The 20,822-nt window shown below is 40.9% G+C and overlaps 1 protein-coding gene across 1 annotated transcript in view; it reads left to right on the forward strand.

Annotated features, from left to right (window-relative positions):
* Positions 1 to 20,822, forward strand: part of SV2C (synaptic vesicle glycoprotein 2C) — a 213,980-nt gene that overhangs the window by 41,872 nt on the left and 151,286 nt on the right. The window contains exon 2 of the mRNA XM_059175276.1: positions 4,459 to 5,134. Within this exon, the coding sequence (XP_059031259.1) occupies positions 4,558 to 5,134 (577 nt within the window). The 5' untranslated portion in view covers positions 4,459 to 4,557. The remainder of the gene's footprint in view (positions 1 to 4,458; positions 5,135 to 20,822) is intronic.

Raw genomic sequence — 20,822 nt, forward strand, 5'->3', positions numbered from 1 at the left:
ATTAGGTGGAAAGTGATAAAGCTCTCACTGGGGTGTCTGGTGTGCTTTGTTATAGTCCTGACCAAATTATATAGCACTGACTTAAGGTGAAGTTTTATTCCCCACTTCTCAACCTCTGCTCCAGTACAGGGATTTCCACTCTCCCCAGGAGAGACAGATGTGGAAAAACACTTGCAGCTTCTCCCTTTCCCACCATACACATACCCTGACTCCTCCCCAAGAAAGAAGGACGAATTTCTCAGGCGAACTGGGTGAAAGACCTTGGCCTGCCGGCCTCAGCCCCATGGAGGTGCTTACCCAGGTCTGCTACTCCTGCAGCGTGGAAAGTTCCCCGGACAGCCTTCCCTCCAGGATGAGTCCTGTGTGGTGCTGAGTCCCAGGAAGAAGGTGGGGCATTGGGGATGAAGTGTGGGCATGATTCTCCATGAACTGGTAACTGATCACTATCTACTCTGTTGAATGTTTCCTTTAGATCCGAACTTAGGAGGGAAGGAGGGTTGTTAGATAATGACCCCTCCCTCCAAGCCCAACATGCTGGAGACCTGCAAATACTTTTGAGCGTTTCTATCATCTGGGTGTGGCAGGTAGGGCTGTCTTTTGCCCCAACTTTGCAGTATCAGATTTCTGTTACCCTCCTGGCTCCCATTTCTGCTAATTGCTGATAGTTTTAGTATAAGTGGTTAGGCCTTGCAATAGGCTTGTGTAGGTGTGAATTCTTACTGGGTAGGTTTTGATTTTCCCATCTGTAAAACAGAGATTTAAAAAGCATTAAGACTCTTGTTAAAATTCCTGTTCTGTGATAGTACCTCTGAAGTGCATAGCACAGGACTGACGTAAAAATGGGTGAGCTTTTATTATTACTGTCATTACTCTATGTGTGCCCAGTGACTTCAAAGCTCCATAAATACCCTTATTAAAAGTAGTGGACTACGGGCGCTTGGGTGGCTCAGTGGGTTAAGCCTATGCCTTCGGCTCAGCTCATGATCTCGGGGTCCTGGGATCAAGCCCCGCATCAGGCTCTCTGCTCAGCAGGGAGCCTGCTTCCTCCTCTCTCTCTCTGCCTGCCTCTCTGCCTACTTGTGATCTCTGTCTGTGAAATAAATAAATAAAATCTTAAAAAAAAAAATAGTGGAATTTCCCAGTATCTGGAAGATCCCAGAACGTTATGGTGAGGAGGACTATCTCTCCCACATCTTTTGATGATGGTGGTGTTGAGGGCTAAAGCAGAAGGAAGGACTAGAGGTTCGGGGACAGTGTGGGGAAACTGAGAGAAACATCTGTGTGTGTGTGTGTGTGTGTGTGTGTGTGTGTTGGGAGGGTTGTGTGTCACAGGAACACATGTAGGATGGTTTTGATATGGTATGTGATGTGAGCAAATGTACGCCCTGTGACATGAATTATTAAAGGGGAAAAAAAAGAACTGAAATTCTTTTTTGCCAGAATAGCTCTCATTTATGTGTACAAATTATTATTTGGGCAAAATGATTGTCACACACATGGAGATAAGGCTGATTTGTGCATGTCATTAAATATCTCAGATAAGCTGTGCTGTAAATATTCTTTGGTTGTAACAGCCACTTCTATAAATAAGGTTTTAATCAGCTGTGGGACCTGTTGCTGATTAGCAGGGCACCTAAATAAGTAGTTATTCAGTTCTTATTGCAGGAGATACTGTGACTGCTCTGCCTTGATATTCTGGGATCCCCTTCATTTTCTCTGCTCTCCTCTCCTGGCTCCTGTGGGCCTTTGCTTCCACCAGCCAGCACCTGTACCCCTTCAGAGGACCATCCCTGGGTCCTGAGGAACTGCCTAGCTTTGGGTGCAGAGAGCCAGAAGTGCCTACAGTTCATCCCTGCCCTGGGTGGCCCTTAGCCAACAATGGGTGGGAGTGGGAGCATGAAAGCCCCACACCTTTGCCTTGAGTGGGAATAACTCTGAGCAGAGGCTGAAGCTCACCCCCCAGGATCCTCCCTAAAACTGTCTTGCCTCAGTTGTCCCTTCCTTTATCAACTCCTCTTAATAAATGATTCGCACCTGATTCCTTACCCCGGGTTCTGTTTCTGGGGAAACTGAATTAAAATCATTTGATATATGCCAAATTTTCTCCTGGACGCAGTGTAAAGAGCACTTATTATTCCTCACAACTCTGCAAAGTGGTTGTGTCATTACCCTTATTTCATGGAAAAGTACACCACCTTGAGTTACAGGGAACAGGCAGTTGCACTTGACTGGAGGCGGTTGGGGGCTCATTGTCTTGCCTTCTTTCCTGCCCTTCTTGCCCGCTGACATCTTTGTCATGTTTGGAATGACTATAGGATTATCTTTTGAAGTACAGCTACCATGTTGGGATGGTTAATCTGAACAAACAAGACCATATTTTGGAATTATTACCCATATAAAGCCTATCATGAGTGAAGATATCACAGTAATTTCCCTTGTTTCAGAACGTACAAGGTGATTTAGGCAAGAGGCTGTAAAACAATTTTTGTATAGGCAACCAAGGTATCAGAATGACCAGGAAGAATGCTACTATGTTTACTAAGCCCTTAGCAAGAGTACTGGGTGAAGCAGAGATGGGTAAGGGTCAAGGCTTTGGGGTCAGAACCTTCTGAGTTGGAGTCCCAGTGTCTTCGCTGACAAACGTGACCCTGGGCCATTTACTTAATCTCAATAAGCCTTAATCTTACCACCTGTATAATGGAGACTATAATACCTATTTTGGAGGATTGAAGTAAAAATTAAGTAAAAGAATTTAAAAATGTATAGAAATTTCTTGGCATGATGTCTGTCACAGGGTATACACAAAATCAAGCTGTTTTTTATTAAAATGATGTCTGGCACATATTCTGTGGTGTAACTCAGTGACTCACCCTGAAACAGAGTTAATACGATTTGAGTCTCTGAGCCTCCATCCGCAAACTCTTTTCCAACTGCCTGCTCATCTTTTCTTAATTGGCTCAAGGATCCTCCCATCTCTCCCTTCCCCTGACTCTCAGCTCTCCAAGAGAAAAAAAAGGGGGGGGGGGACATACAGCCCTCTGTTAAGACATTTGGCAAAAAAGCTCATAATCATATGTTTATTTTAATTTCACTTTGCTGTCTTCCAAAACACAGGCCTATGCAGAACCATGCTTCTGTTTGCCTCCTGGGCATTCACAGTTATTCAGTGGTAACGATGCACAGTCCATTTATAAACAAACATCTTTTTGTCTTTATTGCTGGGTTTGTTTGTGATGTCTGAATGAGCCGTTTAAGTATATGTTTATACAGCTACTTATCAAGTGTTTTGTACTGGGTGCAAAAAGAAGGTAGAAGTGGCTATTACATAACTCATGGTTTGGAGTGCTGCCACAGAGTAGAGCTTGGGGAGTTAATGATGGAGGAGAAGGACTCTCTCACATTTATATCCCCTCTCTACAATGGTGGGCCACCAGAGGGGAGAGCTCAGTGGACAAGTGAAAGATCAGTTCCCATGTGTTCAGCCTGAATGTAAGCCAAGATCTAGGGTGCACTCAGTGAGAAAGAAAACCAAATGGTGGGTCATGGGAGACCCATGACTCGGGTATCCAAAACAGCAGTTAACTGGAGTGGCAGTAGGACAAGGTGGGTGTGTGTGTCCAGAGACAAAGAAGATAAGAGACAAATCCTGAAGTATTAACAGGGTGGGGTTGTGAAGGGACATGGCATGTGGCTTACCTGTCCCTGCTGGCCTGGAGGTGGCCTCTGAAAGGATAGACCCCGACTAGACAAACCATATGTTCTAATCCAATGTTTATCAAAAGGTATCTGAAATCATTTGATGAACTCTGCCCATTTCTCACTGATCTGATTGTTGTACTAGGGGGAAATACTCCGTTGTGGCTTTGGGTGCCATATGAGTCTTTGTTATTTATTGAAAGGAGAGATAATGAAAGTAGAGGGGAAATGCATCGTGTATAGGGCTGCTTACCTGTGATTTTTTTTTTCACTATTGTGAAATAAGGTCAGATGGGATTCTTCTCCTATTCTAGTTTTGCCTTTGCAATGTGTGTATGTCTCTGAGCAATACTGTTTTTCTCAATCAGAGTATATCTTTATAACACTTACAAAATGTGTTAGATGTACTTTTAGAGGTACCAGATGTCCTGTTTTACTCTCTGGGGAATGCCTGTGTATTCTATCAAAGTTCTCAGGGGACAGAGTTCCTTAAACACCAAATAATAATAGTAATAACAACAGTAAAACCCATTAAGTATTCTAAGAGCTGATCACACCTGAGCAGAGAACTGTTGTTTGTTGCATGTGGACAGTAAGATCAAAGAAAGGAAAAGCTAATTCTGTGTCTTAGTCTGAGGGAACAGTGAAAAGAGACTAGGAAATAAATGGTAAAAAAAAAAAAAAAAAAAAAAAAAAAAAAAAAAAAAAAAAAAGATAAGAAAGGAATAATAATGGTTTCATGTGGTTTTTCTTCTTTTGCAGTTCTGTTTTGACCCCAATGTGGATGATGCAGTCAGGGCCGAACCACTGATCAGAATCTGAAAAATTCCCATTTTCTCAGTCGCCTTCAGTTGAGATAAGATGGAAGACTCTTACAAGGATAGGACTTCACTGATGAAGGGTGCCAAGGACATTGCCCGGGAGGTGAAGAAACAAACAGTAAAGAAGGTAAATCAAGCAGTGGACCGGGCCCAGGATGAATACACACAGAGGTCCTATAGTCGGTTCCAAGATGAGGAGGACGATGACTATTACCCGCCTGGAGAGACTTACGATGGGGAGGCCAATGATGATGAAGGCTCCAGTGAAGCTACAGAGGGTCATGATGAAGATGATGAAATCTATGAAGGAGAGTATCAGGGCATCCCCGGTATGAACCAAGGGAAGGATAGCATTGTGTCCGTGGGGCAGCCCAAAGGAGATGTGCACAAGGACCGGCAGGAGCTGGAGTCAGAGAGGAAAGCTGATGAGGAGGAACTAGCCCAGCAGTATGAGCTGATAATCCAAGAGTGTGGTCATGGTCGTTTCCAGTGGGCCCTATTCTTTGTCCTGGGCATGGCCCTTATGGCGGATGGTGTGGAGGTGTTTGTTGTTGGCTTCGTGTTGCCCAGTGCTGAAACAGACTTGTGCATTCCAAATTCAGGATCCGGATGGCTAGGTGAGTGTACCATGTCAATGAGACAAATTCTGAACCTGGATTATTTATTGAGCACAGTTAACAGATAGAATAAATACTTCCCCTCTAGAGCAGTGTGTTTTTCCCCCAACATTTTATTTTATTTATTTATTTTTTAAAATATTTTATTTATTTATTTGACAGACAGAGATCACAAGTAGGCAGAGAGGCAGGCAGAGAGAGAAGTGGAAGCAGGCTCCCCGCTGAGCAGAGAGCTCGATGTGGGGCTTGATCCCAGGACCCTGGGATCATGACCTGAGCCGAAAGCAGAGGCTTTAACCCACTGAGCCACCCAGGCGCCCCACCCCCAACATTTTATTATGAAAAACTTTAGACATACAGAGAATTAAAAATATTGTACAAGGATGCCCATATATATCCACCACCCAGATCCTAGAGGTTACATTTAATACCGTATTTTCTTTACCATCTGTCCATCCAACTCATTTCTTAACGCATTTCAAAGAGCAATAGATTTTAACTTATCATATTACAAATGTTTTATTGGTTTCTCCTTTATTAACTTCCAGAGATATGCCCTGGGAATTTAATAAAGCTGTTATGTGAAAACCTATTTGAGTAGTTTCCTAAATATAGAGATTAATTCTAGAAAACTCTGACAAACGTGATTTCACATTTCAAATTTTATGTGAAGTACTACAATTTAAATACTTTGGGGACCCTGCTAATTTTTTTTTCTATAATCTATGTGTATGTTTGCTTGTTTATTTTTTCACTTAGTCTTAGTCATAGAATTTTCTCTAGATTACATTTTCTATCTTTTTCAAAGTTCATTCCTTTGTGCCTAAACTGGGAAGACTTCCTCATATGATTTTAAAAATCTCTTTCAAATCATATTAATATCTAAATTATATGTATAAAAATATTACCTCCCTATAAAATATCTAGATAGCCGATTTGAGTTTTGTTTTAAAGTTACCATGGGGCAGCTGAGTGGCCCAGTTGGTTAAGTGTCTGACACCTGATTTTGGCTCAGGTCACAATCTCATGTCAGGCTCTGTGGTAGGTGTGGTGTCTACTTGGAATTCTCTCTCTCCCTCACCCCTCCCTCTGCCCCTCCTTCTGCACATGCTTTGCACACACACCGCCTCTCTCTAAAAAAAATAAGTAAATTAATTAATTGATTTAATTAAATAAAATTAAGCTACAAGGTTTACCTTGTTACAAGATCTTAGTCAATGTTCCCACTTATTCCCTTGCTTGATCTCGCCACCCTGATCATGACCTGAGCTGAAATCAAGAGTTGTATTCTTAACCAACTGAGCCACCCAGGTGCCCCGAAATGCCATTTTCTAACCTGCTCTGTGACGTTGTGAGAGAGATAATCATGAATGAGAAAAGGATTTATATCTATTCCTTTAACAGCTGTTTCTTTATATCACTTCCTTCTAACATCTATTTTTTTAGTCACTTAACTGAGCGAGATAGATCTGTAGAAGATAGATCTGTAGAAGCAGACAGTGAGGGAGAGAAGGTATGGGGGAATGGGGCACATTTTGCGTGTTTTTCCTGGTAGACTCATCTATGTGTTCAGCCATCAAAATGCAGAACATAATTCGGAGGAGGGTCATTAGTCATTTGTCAAATTGATCCTTTCAGTGTATCCCTTGTGTATCTAGTGCACCATATTTTGTCTTTGGTTTTTTCTTTGGTGGGCACATAGATCTACCGTAAGTCTGGACATCAAAACCTTTTATTAAGATTTTGCAAAAGGAATATATCAACAGAACATTTTAGAAAGCTAGAGCCTTAGAAATACATGCAGGGGCACCTGGGTGGCTCAGTGTGGTTAAGCCTCTGCCTTGGCTCAGGTCATGATCTCAGGGTTCTGAGATCAAGCCCCGCATCGGGCTCTCTGCTCAGCAGGGAGCCTGCTTCCTTCTCTCTCTCTGCCTGACTCTCTGCCTGCTTGTGATCTCTGTCTGTCAAATAAATAAATAAAATCTTTAAAAAAAAAAAAAGAAAGAAATACATGCACACACATATTTAATAATTGCAAGCTAAATTTTACCACAGACATCTTTTCGTGTTGTGATCCTAGCTTTTATATTGGAAACGTTCCAGGAGAATCTAAATTATGCTTAGTGTGGGATGGAAGCACAGTATTGCCATGGTGCCCTGACCAGTCTATCCCAGAAACCTGTAAACCCCAATGATGTTACACACCCCCAGGTGGCACCCAGAAGTGCAGAGAATGCCGCGGAACAAACACAACACAGATATTTTCATCTTCTCATGAATATTGGCTGCTTTAGTGAGTTAAAAATGTGTCCCTGGGAGTGTATGGTTTCACTCAATGTTGCGGGTCCTCAGCAGAAGCATTTTAATGGTTTTGTAACAGTCCCTCCCAGACTTGCATTTCAATTATTTTGCCATTGTAATTTCACTTATAATTGCATTCTAACAGAGTTTTTTTTGGGGCAGGCATTGAAATTGTTTTGCCGTTTTCATTTCATCAAATAATAGCTTTGTAATATGATTATCACACTAAGTCACAGCAGCGGGATCAAAATACAAGAAAGATGCATGGCCCATGTTTGGTGGTGTTTGAGGAGTATAGATTTGCAAAATAATTTCTCATTTGCTACTGAGCGTTCTGTCATTTCGTCAAGGAAGGTGAGGAATGAAAAATAGGAACCAATGTATGTCTCAGTTATTTGGGAGATCAGTCATCTCTTGGTGTTTGCTAGAAGATTAACTTAAAGGGAGTTAAGAGTGTCTTGTGTGTGCATGTCTCTATGTGTGTGGTCTGTGTGTATGTATAACATTATTAATTAGAGTAAATATTTAATTATCCAACAAGTTGCTCTTTGAGGGGATGAGTGCAGTCACTTTAAGATAATCCATGCTTTATTGCCAAAGTCTATTTATTGAGCAATTACGTGCACAGCACAGTGTCATATCACAGGGGGTAATAGGGCAAGTAATACGAGGCTTCTATGTCAAAGAATACAGTCTAGTACAGAGAACGCACAAGTGCCAGGTTAGTGGTACAAAGAGTGTGGTACCAGGTTAGTGGTACAAAGAGGCAAGTACCAACAGCTGGGAGAGACGTGTAAATAAGGAGACTTGAGGCTGAGAGGCCACAGAAAGGGTTAGGACCTCACCAACGTGGTGAGGAAAAGGCAAGGATTTCAAGAGGGTGGAGTCAGCAAGGATCAATTCCAGAGGGTGGAGTCAGCAAGGATCGGTCCTTGATTAATTCAGACAGTGGAACAAGTGGACAGTTGATGAAAAGAAGGTGACTCATCTAAGTAATGCAGAGTACTGGTCCTAACATGAGGAAGAAGGATGAAGAGTTGGTTTTAGACTTCTTTCTGCGAGATCCTTGGGGGTGTCCATAGAGCCGCTGGGCTACTCTCCGTTTGGGCTGAAGCATAGTTGGTTGGTGAGCCATCTCATTTAAGATGACACTGCCAGTGACCTTCACCAGGAGGCTGGCGACATCCTGCAGAACGCTGTTTATGGGTCTGGTGGTGAAGAGGAGGACTGAGAAAGAGAAGCCCGAGTAAGAGGAGCAGCCAGGAGAGTGGGGAGGCCTGGAAGTTGCTGGGAAATGGAAGAGGCCTGTAACTCTTGAGTGCTGCAGTGTGGTACAGGAAAGGTTGCAAAGGGTCTCTCAGTTCAGGCAGTGAAGTTCTTGGCTATGCAAATGGCTCTTGAGACCCACAAAGTGAACAAGGCTAGGTGAATAATAGGTTCAACAGCTAAAGAACGGCACAAAATTTTAAACGTCTTATCTGGACGGTCAGTGACATTAGCTGCCACTCTGACGTTACAATAGGTTCTGTGTTGGAGTAAGAGGTATTTATGCAGTGGCTCTGTGTGGGGGGCATGGCCCAAGGCCCTGTAAGGGAGATTAAGATGAGTAAGGATTGGTTCCTTATATGGATGGAGATCATGGTATTCCCCAGTGGCTGGTGCCTTAGGGATTTAGGCAGACCCTGTCGTCTTAAAAGTGAGGGGAGGTGCTCTGGGCATGTGGGCAACTTGCCTAGTCCAGGGCTGCGTACTGGGGAAGGCAGACTGTGGAACATACTTCCCAGCTCCTCATCCCATGTTTCTTTCCAGTTCTCTAATATTTTCATTTGAAGTCCTCTTGTTTGGGTTTACTCCTAGGAGAAGATGATATTCTCAATTACTAGCAGAAATATACCACTCTGGTATCTCAAGGGATGATCTAAAATTCACTTTTTGTTTGTGAACTCCAACAGTGTAATCACCTGTTCATCTTAGACCTTTGTCGCCCTTTTCTAAAACCCTAATAGAGGATATTGTCTGGTTTTGTTTTTTTGTTTTCTGTCTTTTTGAATTTATAGACAGTACATAATGGTAACAGTCACAAATGAGAAATAAGATTTTCTCTGAGAATTAACATGTGAAATCAACCCATAGTACAAAGTCATCTTAAAGAGGCAGAATAGTAGAAGTAAAATAGAGGGAATGTAAGCCCCATGGGACCAGGGGCTTTTGTCTGTGTTGTTAAGTACTATCTCCCCCCTATCCAGATCAGTTCCTGGTACATATTAGAATCTCAACAACTCTTTGAGATGACAGTCTGTGAGACCATTAACACATTGAGAACTCATTGAAGGTACTGATATATCCAAAGGAAGAATGTGTTGTTTCAAATGGGACTTCGTTAGTTGTGGAGGACCAACAGGAGGGAAAGTCATAGATGTACATGTTGGCAGTGCCCTTCTAAATGCTGTCAGGGTTGGTATGCTCCGATCTAAAAATTTTAACCTATGTATTTTTGGGACCACATGTATCCCTATTATAAGGAAAACCACATTAGCCTGGAGTCTGTGAAGGCATGACTCCTGTAGCAAAGACATTTCGTTCTCATTCCATGCTCCGTAGCACTTTAAGATTTCAAATTCAGCTTTTTTTAGAGTTTTCCCATTAGGAATGTGCTTGCCAAAGGATGCCAGTCTTTTTGGCAATTTTGGTTTTTTTGGTTTAATTAACCAAATGTCCATTCTGGCTTTTATCCATCTGTCTTGGTGAGGTTGACTACTGAGAGTCTGTTTCTGAAGATGGATCTGTTCAGGATGTGCTGATACGTCCAGTTTTGACACATGTAGTTCTGAGGTCCAGAGTAGGACAGGATAGAAGAAGCTGGCACCTACATGGCCTACTTGGGTGGTCCCCTGGGTTTCCTGGAGAAATATCCTAGAGTAATACTAGTTTTCTTTTAGAACATGTATAATATTGGCATATTGGGCAGAAATGGAGGTAGACCATGAACATCAAGCATTGAGAATATATTTGTACATATGAATGCAATTTTACTTGACATTTTTTTCACTTTTTGAACTCTTGGAAGTTTAAAAAAAGATTTGTAAATAATTCTAGAATAAATATGGACTTTTGTGAATTTAAGATATATTTTTGACTAGAAGTAGAGGGGTGATTTTCCTTTTAGTCAATACTTGGCTATTGACTGTATCAAGTCAGACTATTGGCATTTGTATATCTTCTCTTGATAACTATAATGTTCACTCAACAAAAATGTATTGAGTGCTTATTATGTGACAGGCATGATTTTAGATTCAAGGAATACAATGGTAAAAAACAAACAAACAAACAAACAAAAAAAAACCCCACAAATCTCTAATAGACCTGAAGCATATTTTTTAACCTTTCTTTCTTTAGTTTCTAAACCTAGGTGGTGGAATTCCTTGGAACATACAGTGTTTTTCTCTCTCTTTCTCTTTCTTTTTCATTTTGTTTGCCACTTCTAAGAAGGGTGATTTCCTTGAAGCCTGAGCTGGATGGAGATGACCTGAACTACCCCTAGTTTCTCTTTCTCCATCCCTACACATGCTCCTTTATTCTTTTAGGTATTAACAAAGGAAGATACATTCTTTTGAGATTTCTAACCCCTTTATATTTAGCTGACTACATTTTAAAAACAAAACAAGCTTCAAGTTTCTGAGATACATTTTGTTTTAGGCCCATTCACTACTGATTGCCACAAAACTGCAGACAGATTACAGAAGCTGGCTCACTGTTCATTGAATCAGCCCTTTCACTCAGTCTGTATCACCCATTCCCAGTGCTGTCAGGTAGACCAGTATATCCAGGCTAATAACAAGATGCAGTCTTAGCTTTAGTCCAAGCTTTGATCTTTTAGCATCTGGGTATTCTCTGTATGTTTTTCACGGTTTTATTGAAAAGTAACTGGCATACATCACTGCATAATTTTAAGGAGTACAGCATGATGGTTTGGTTTGCATATATTGTAAAACGATGACCACTAGGTTTAGCTAATGTCCATATTCTTATAGATACAATAAAAACAAAAGAGAGGGGGAAAAAAGGCAAAAAATTGTTTCCTCATTATGGGGACACTTAGGAATAAGAACCCTCTTAGCAACTTTCCTAGGTAGCTGACTCTTGAATAACGTGGGGGTTAGAGGTGCTGACCCTTTGCATAGTCAAAACTCCCCTTGTAAATTTTCACTCCCCCCAAACTTAACTACTAATAGCCTTCTGTTGATGGGGAAGCCTTACCGGTAACATAAATAGTCTATTAACACATACTTTGTATGTTACATGTATTATATACTATATTCTTATAATAAAGTAAACTAGAGACAAGAAAATCATAACAAAGAGAAAATACATTTACTCTACTGTACTGTATCTATAAAAAAAAAAAATCTGTGTATAACCCAGATAGCTTCAATCCACATCGTTCAAACCTGTGTTGCTCAGGGGTCACCTGTAAATCGTACACCAGTGTTAGCTAGAATCATCATTCTGTACATTACATCTAGTACTTTCTTATCTTATAGTTGGAGGTTTGCGTCATTTGACTACCTTCCTCCATTTCTCCCTACTTCTTCCCCTCTCCCTCGGCCTCTGGTAACCACAGTTCTGATCTCTTTTTCTGTGATTTTTTTTTTTTTTTTAGGTTTTTGGGTATTTTTTGTTGTTGTTATTGTTGTTTTACATTCCACATATAAGTGAGATAATACAGTGTTTTTCTTTCTTCTTCTGGCTTGTTTCACTTAGCATAATACCTTCAAGGTCCCAGCATGTTGTTGCAAATGGTTGGATTTCCTTGTTTTTTTTGTTGTTGTTGTTTTATTTTTTTTAATGTCTGAATAATATTCCAGTGTGTGTGTGTACGCACCGCAACTTTTTTTTTTAAAGATTTTATTTATTTATTTGACAGAGATCACAAGTAGGTAGAGAGGCAGGCAGAGAGAGAAGGGGAAACAGGCTCCCCACTGAGCAAAGAGCTTGATTCAGGGCTTGATTGCAGGACCCTGGGATCATGACCTGAGCTGAAGGCAGAGGCTTTAACCCACTGAGCCCTGAAGGCACTCCTGCACCATAACTTCTTTATCCATGCATCCATCAACAGACAAGATTGTTTCCATGTTTTGCCCATTGCAAATAATGCTGCTATGAACATGGGAGTGCAGGTATCTTTTTAATTAGAATTTTTGTTTCCTTTGAATATATTCCCAGAAGAGGAACTGCTGGATCATAGGGTAGTTCTATTTTTAATTTTAAGAGAATCCTCCATACTATGTTCCTCAGTGGCTGTACCCATTTACAGTGCCACCAACAGTGCACAAAGTTTCCCTTTTCTCTCCGTGCATGCTAGCACTTTTTATCTCTCATCCTATTGGACGGCCATTCTGACAGGGGTGAGGTAATATTGTGGCTTTAATTTGCATTTCCATAATGATCACTGATGTTGAGTTTCTTTTTATATGTTTATTGGCTTTTCTTATCTCTTTTTTGGAGAAATGTCTATTCAGGTCCTTTGCTCATTTTTAAATTGGGTTATTTGTTTTTTGCTTTTGAGTTGTGGGAATTCTTAAATATTGTGAATATTAACCCCTTATCAGATATGTGATTTACTGATACTGTTTTCCTGGTCCATAGGTGTTCTTTGTACTTTGTTGATGGCTCGTTTGCTCTGCAAAGGATTTGTACTTTGATTTAGTCACACTTGTTTATTTTTTATTTTGTTGCTGGTCATGTCCAAAAACCTGTGTCATATCAAAAAATCATTATCAAGACCCATATCAAGGAGCTTTATTCATATATTTTCTCCTAGAGCTTCACAGTTTCAGGTCTTACTTTTAAATCTGTAATCCATTTTGAGTTAATTTTTGTGAGTGCTGTAAATTATGGGTCCAGATTTGTTCTTTTACCTGTAAATATCCAATTATCCCAGCACTGTTTATTGAAGAGACTATCTTTTCTCCATTGAGTATTCTTTGCTCCCTTGTCAAATATTAGTTAAGCATATGTGCTTGAGTTTATTTTGATTCTGTCCCACTGGTCTATTTGTCTGTTTTTATGTCAGTACTACACTGTTTTGGTGACTATAACTAATATTGTATAGCTTGAAATCAGGGATTGTGATGCTGCCCTCTTTGTTCTCCTTTCTCATGACTTCTCATGACCCTATTCAGGGTCTTTTGTGGTTTCCTATGAATTTCAGGAGTGTTTTTTTCTATTTCTGTAAATGTGTTCTAAGTTTTAAAAGGAAATGCTTTGTATCCTAAAAGTGTAGGCTGCAGATTTCAGGAACAGCAGCTGTGTACCCTGCCTAATCCCTTTGTCATTGACATCGGCCTTGGCGTCTTGAAGGGAGGTTTGAGGTCCAGGGTGTGTGTGTGTGTGTGTGTGTGTGCACGCACACGCACGCGTGCACACACCCTCTGGATCTGTTTAGCCTCTAAGCTGTCACAGTGATTCTAATTGGAATTAAAAAGCTATTGGCTTCTAGAGAACATCCTGTCCACCAACACTAGCAAAATCTTATTTGGATTCATTATTGCCAAATTGGAAAAGAAGACTCAATAATTTGTTGCCATTATCTTCCTGGGTCTTATTTCCTTTGGTCATTCATATTCTCCTGAGAGATGTGAAGTTTTTAATGTCCTAGTGGAGTTGGCCAAGTAGCCTGAAAAGATTCCTCCATCCCGAGATTCTGTGATCCACTTTCACAGGATAGGATTAAACAGAAGCTCCATGCCACATTCCTGAAACTTGCCAGTGAGCAGCATTCTGGGATGGTGAGAGTGTGATAGTAAACGCCTTTCTGTCACCTGGAGGCTCATTGGAGCTTTTTCCACAATACGGCTTTGAACCTGAAAACTGATCCTTGTATCCTGATGTCCTAGAGCACTCCTGAATGAGGATTCTGATTCCACTGGTGGTCCTGGCCTTACATATCCTGATTCAGCGTGGAACTCTCCCTGAAGTCTCAATAGAACTTGTTGATCTCCAAAGAACAAATAATCCAATCAAGAAATGGGCAGAGGACATGAACAGACATTTCTGCAAAGAAGACATCCAGATGGCGAACAGACACATGAAAAAGTGCTCCATATCACTCGGCATCAGGGAAATACAAATCAAAACCACAATGAGATATCACCTCACACCAGTCAGAATGGCTAAAATCAACAAGTCAGGAAATGACAGATGCTGGCGAGGATGCGGAGAAAGGGGAACCCTCCTACACTGTTGGTGGGAATGCAAGCTGGTGCAGCCACTCTGGAAAACAGCATGGAGGTTCCTCAAAATGTTGAAAATAGAACTGCCCTATGACCCAGCAATTGCACTATTGGGTATTTACCCTAAAGATACAAATGTAGTGATCCAAAGGGGCACATGCACCCGAATGTTTATAGCAGCAATGTCCACAATAGCCAAACTATGGAAAGAACCTAGATGTCCATCAACAGATGAATGGATCAAGAAGATGTGGTATATATACACAATGGAATACTATGCAGCCATCAAAAGAAATGAAATCTTGCCATTTGCAACAACATGGATGGAACTAGAGCGTATCATGCTTAGCGAAATAAGTCAAGCAGAGAAAGACAACTATCATATGATCTCCCTGATATGAGGAAGTGGTGATGCAACATGGGGGCTTAAGTGGGTAGAAGAAGAATAAATGAAACAAGATGGGATTGGGAGGGAGACAAACCATAAGTGACTCTTAATCTCACAAAACAAACTGAGGGTTGCCGAGGGGAGGGGGTTTGGGAGAAGGGGTTGGGATTATGGACATTGGGGAGGGCATGTGATTTGGTGAGTGCTGTGAAGTGTGTAAACCTGGTGATTCACAGACCTGTACCCCTGGGGATAAAAATATATGTTTATAAAAAATAAAAAAATTATAAAAGCAAAAAAAAAAAAAAAAAAAGAACTTGTTGATCTGTTGTCAGTTTAGAGAATTTGTTAATTACAGGTTGGTTTAAATAGGGCAATCTGAAATGTTAATCACCTAATAACTACAAATAATTAGGCTTGTAGGTTTGAATTCCAAACATGAAAATGCAATCATCCCCTTCCATGGGAAATCTAACCTTTCAATATTCTTACATAGCAAGAGCTTTTATAGGACCTAAGCTTCCTGCAGAATGCTTTGGAGAGTAGGAAATGGTTTGATTACATTCATTTTGAAGAGTTAATCTGATAAATTACTCAAGTAAGTATTCCCAGCCCACATCTTTGCAAACTGACATACTTACCTTAAACTTAGAAAATTCTTATTGGCTTTTTCAAGATTGTGAGAGAAAAAATAAAAGAGATCTTTGGGTATAGTTCTTACCTTTGATTTCAAAATTGAGATCTCTTGTCAAATATAGAATGATGAAGACACAATGAATTTTTCCAGTTGTTTATGTAAGTAATTTGCTTTAAAACAATATAATGATCTTTAAATTATTTTCACACCTCTCTGTTATCTAAATGCTAAAGATAATAAATTTTGTTGTGTGTATTTTATTACATTAACAAATGTAATCTTAAATGAGCAAATATGTCCACATGTTGGAATATCGTTTATTTTTGCCATCAAGTTTATTTTTTCACTCTCAAGACAAAGCCTGGAAACAGAGAAGCTGACAGCTGAGAAATGCCTAACATCCTATTGCAAGCACTTTCCATAGCCAACTTACACTGTGGGGCTGCTATGAACAGTTGTGCAAGTTGTAACCCGCCCAAAAGCACCTGGCAGGTGCTGGAATCCAGCCTTCCTTCTACTCACCAAGCCATTCACCCTGGCTTGTGGGTAATTCCACCTGCCTATAAGAAGAGGTGACTTTTGCTAATTCTTATACTCTAAGGAGATTCTTTTTTGTCATTTATCCACCTAGATGAGGACCTTTTCTCAGTTAACATAGAGGAGCCTTCTGTGCCAAGAGGCTCCATTATTTGGGGCTCTACATCAGGTAGTGGGGAGCCTGAGGGGATTCAAAAGGAGGAGGAAGATAAGAAACCAAGGTCTTGCCCTTCCAAGAACTTATGGCAGGTTTAGATTACTCAGAAGAAGGAAAAGATCAAAGGAAAAGCATAACTGAGGTGCAAATATAATTCAGTAAACATTCACCCAAGCAGTTACAGTTGTTGGGTGCTAAGCATAGTCAAATCAATATGGGCTTTATGTTAGAAGATCATGTGCCTAGTTTCATTGACTTAAAATACTTTGGAAATGTTGAAAAATGGGGGACTTTATGTTTGTAAAGGCACTACATTTGAATGTCTCAGAACTACAGAAGTGGAGAGAGTAGATCTGGAAGGGACACCATCATCAGAGAGCTTCAATCCCTCTCCCAACCAGCGGCATGCATGTATTTGTTGCCCAGAAATTGCTGAGTTTTGTTTTGGAAAAAAAGTAAAGAGCACAGGCCTCCTTTTCTCGTCCTCTGGAGGCAGGCTGGTGCCCCAGAGACTCTGGGTGGTGATGAGAGAAACCGTGAGGCTCAGAGCCCTAGGACAGTACAGAGGGGAATTTTCAGATTTGCCCTGATCCTAATCATGGGTAGGGTATCCTGCTAACACTCCCTATGTGTCTGGCATCTCAAGGGTAAGAAGGGTAGCCAGCGCTAAAGTTAGCAGAAATGGCATATGAGGGAAGGGCTGCCCCTCAGCCTGGGATGGAAGGTCCCTGGACAGAGGCTAGGATGGGGTGCCCTTAGGTGGTAGGGGATCAAGCATGTTACAGGTTTCATACTCGGTCCACTTTATCTTCCTGTCTCACCATCTTTTGTTCATGCTGCCTCTTCTAGTAACTTTGCGCCATTGTCCTTAATAAATGACATCAATATAATTACCATTAAAAAAGAGAGAGAGAGAAAGAGAGAAGGCCCTGCTTTAGGACAAGGGACTCTGCTAGCTATGCCTCTGATGAGGGAGTTTTCAGTCAAACAGAAGACCTCCTAACCTGCACTGAGGCTAGGCTGGGGCTTGGTGGAGTGGCCAACATGCATCTGTACTATCAGGTTAACCAAGGAACATCAGAGAAAGTTGGGGTGGGTGGTGAAGAAGAGTGTGTTCTTTCCTGATGCCCAGGGGAGAGCTCAAGGAGAACAGGATGAAGTCATGCACCTGGCACTTCTGAAGGGCAAATAGCCTTGGAGTTGCTAAGATGAACATTGCATCAATACAGCACCCTTGGTTTGTGCTTGGGAGAGCTCCTTTGATGGGTATAGTGTAGGATCAGGCTCAGAGAGGGGAAGTGAAAGGGGATACTTCACATTCAGTATGGCCCTTTGTGAAGTCAGGAAGAGAAGATGAGAAAGTTGGGCTTTGCTTTCCCTAAGACGGGATGTTAATAAGACACTTCCAAATAAGTGTTGGAACCCAACATTCTTCTAGGAGACTAAGATTTCTGTGGTTCTGCAGAGCAGCAAGCCTTTGGGGAATAGTTTGTAGCATTTGAATTACCAACGATCAAGACACAAAATAAATTACATTCATGATGTCTTTGGTTATTTAAATTTAGGCATTTATAGCATTCAAAGAGAAGAGGAAAAAGTTGTTTTAAGTAAAATCATTACCAAGAATAGCTCAGTCCTTGGGAGGGATTTGCATGAACCAAAGTGAGAATAAAGTATGTAGCCCCTTTTCTGCATAGAGGCTGAGGGTGTGTAGCATAGAGATCTGCAGTTAACCTATTTAATATGCACATAATGTGCCTATAGAAAGAAGAGAACGGATGGTGAGAGGCCAGGTTTGTGACCCAAAACAGGGTAAGGTTTTAGGATGGGGTCTCTTTATACCCTCCCCAGTGACTAAGTAAAACCAAATCTACCCACAGGTGGTACCATGGTCAGGATGGGGAGAGCAGGAGCTGGGGCATATTTGGGAGAAGTTTGGGGGGAGTGTGTTTTTACCTCCAGAGTCAAGAATCCAGTTTATCTCTGTGACCTTAGGCTAGGACTTTCCTCCCCCAACTCTGAGACCATATTCTTATAGATTGCCATACTTTACTTCTGTAGGCTCAATCATGGCAGTGTGGCAAAGATATTTCACACACACACACACACACACACACACACACTCACACACACTCCTTCTCCTAGGGATTCAGGTAGAACAGAAAAGCACAGTGTGTTCCAACTATGTGAAAAACAAGGCTACTATCCCTTGGGGACAATGCTTCCTGACAACAGTGAGCTAAAGTGTAAGGAAGATACCACCTTGAGGTGGAGTCAGCATCTCCATCTTGTCAAGTTAATGTAGGAGATGGATGGACTGGAGGAAGCCATGTGATGGTTAGCAGTGCTCAAAGTTGGAAGGAAGGATGACATTAAATAATCAGAAACCAAATATAAAATCAAACAAGAGAAAACAAATAGAAAGTAAACCATAAAAGAACTGCTTAGAAGAAAAAAGATACAGGTTTGATACAGGCTGCAACATGAAAAAATTTTGAAAACCTTATGCCTGAGGGAAATAAGCCAGACAGAGAAGGACAAAAAGGATTGTATGACTGCAGTTATAGGAATTATCTAGAATAGGCAAATACACACAGACAGAAAGTAGATTAGAATTACCTGGGGCTGGAAGGGAGAGGGAATGAGGAGTTACTACTCAAAAGTTAGAGTTTCTACTTGGAATGATGAAAAACTTTGGGGAAAAATGGTGATGATGGTTGTACAGCAGTGTGAATGTACTTAATGCAGCTGAATTGTACAGTTAAAAATGGTTAAAATGGCAAATTTTGTGTTGTGTAAATTTAACACAATTCAAAAGGAAAAGGGAAAAAAAAACCAACCCAATTTGAAGGAAGTTGTTTTGGAGGTGGTTGGGTGCTTGTAGCCATCTTCAGAGATGGCCGGAGTTCACTTGTCTCCTGTGTTTGAGCCGCTGCTGGGCCTAGCAGTGAGTCCTGGACGGACACAAATGGCTTCCCAGAGCAACTTCTCTAGCCATTTCCTACATTTTTCACAGAAATCTGAGTCCTGACGGGGCTCAAGTTCTTAGTAGCCTGCTCCTACTGGTAGCTTTCTTCCTGACAAATTCCAGGCTGATTCTGGGCGTGGAGTTTGCCATAGTGGCTTCTTACATAAGAATATTCTAGGGGCACCTGGGTGGTTCAGCTGGTTGGGCAACTGCCTTCGGCTCAGGTCATAGTCCTGGAGTCCCGGGATCAAGTCCCACATCAGGATCCCTGCTCAGCAGGGAGTCTGCTTCTCCCCCTGACCCTCTCTCCTCTCCTGTTCTCTCTCTCTTTCATTCTGTCAAAAAATAAATAAATAAAATATTAAAAAAAAAAGAATATTCTAGACTGCTAAATTCTTGAATATCTTGGGGAATATTTGAGGGTATAGGGAGGGATTTGGATATAGATGAATTATGTGACTTAAAAATCATAAGGGAACAAGTAATATAACCTAGAATATTTTGTAGGCAATTTTTCAGTAAGCTTGTAGTCAAGATAATCATTAGATTAAAATGTGCGACTACACTATGTAACTTGTTTGAGAAATGAGGTAATTTTTTTAGGTAAATGAAGTTTAACTCCTCAAAAACCAAAGCTGCTCTTGTTTAAGCCCATTTCTTCAAAGAAAAGCAGAAATGTTTTATATTATTTCAAAATTTATCTTCTATCATTTAAATGTGTCTTCATGGTTCAGGGTATTGATTTTTGTTCTTTGTGTAATACTTTAGTTTTTCTTCATCCCTTTCTATCATCCTGTCTCTGCTGCCACTTTAACTGTCTCTAACTTATCCCCTGATGTATCTGTGCTATGGGTTAGGAAACTAGATAACCAAGGTTGTTAAGAATTATCAGTTAAACAAGAGTAAATAGATTATGAGAAGGAACTGAGAATTATTGGGTAATTGCTTGACTTTATAAGTGAGGCTTTGTACCAGATAAACAGGATGTCCAGAAGCCAAGCTCAGGTTCTGTGGAGGAGGCTTTGGAAGGACATGGGAAGTTTGGCTTTTGGTACTATTTGTCATTGTTCTTCAGATCATTCTTGGGGGAGTGGGATGGAAGATTTGGGTCACAACACATCCTTGATCAAATGTTTGCTGTTTGGTTTATAGAGTGCCTTAAACTCCCGAGTATGGTATTCCAAGCTTTCCATAACCTGGGCCTGATCTCTTTTCCCCTCTTTTCTGCTGTTCACTCCCCTCTCCCAGATATTCCAAAATCAGGATGTAGAGTTGCCGGATAAAATACAGGGTGCGCAGGTGAATTTGAATTTGAAATAAATAACAAGCAAATAATATTTTTATAAAGGTATGTCTAATGCAACATTCGGGATACACTTAAAATATTATTTGTTTATCTGAAATTCAAGTTTAACTGGGCATCATGTGTTTTTATTTGCTAAATCTGGCCACCTTACTGGTGAGTGGT

This window comes from Mustela lutreola, chromosome 5 (assembly GCF_030435805.1).
Source record: "Mustela lutreola isolate mMusLut2 chromosome 5, mMusLut2.pri, whole genome shotgun sequence".
NCBI lineage: Eukaryota > Metazoa > Chordata > Mammalia > Carnivora > Mustelidae > Mustela > Mustela lutreola.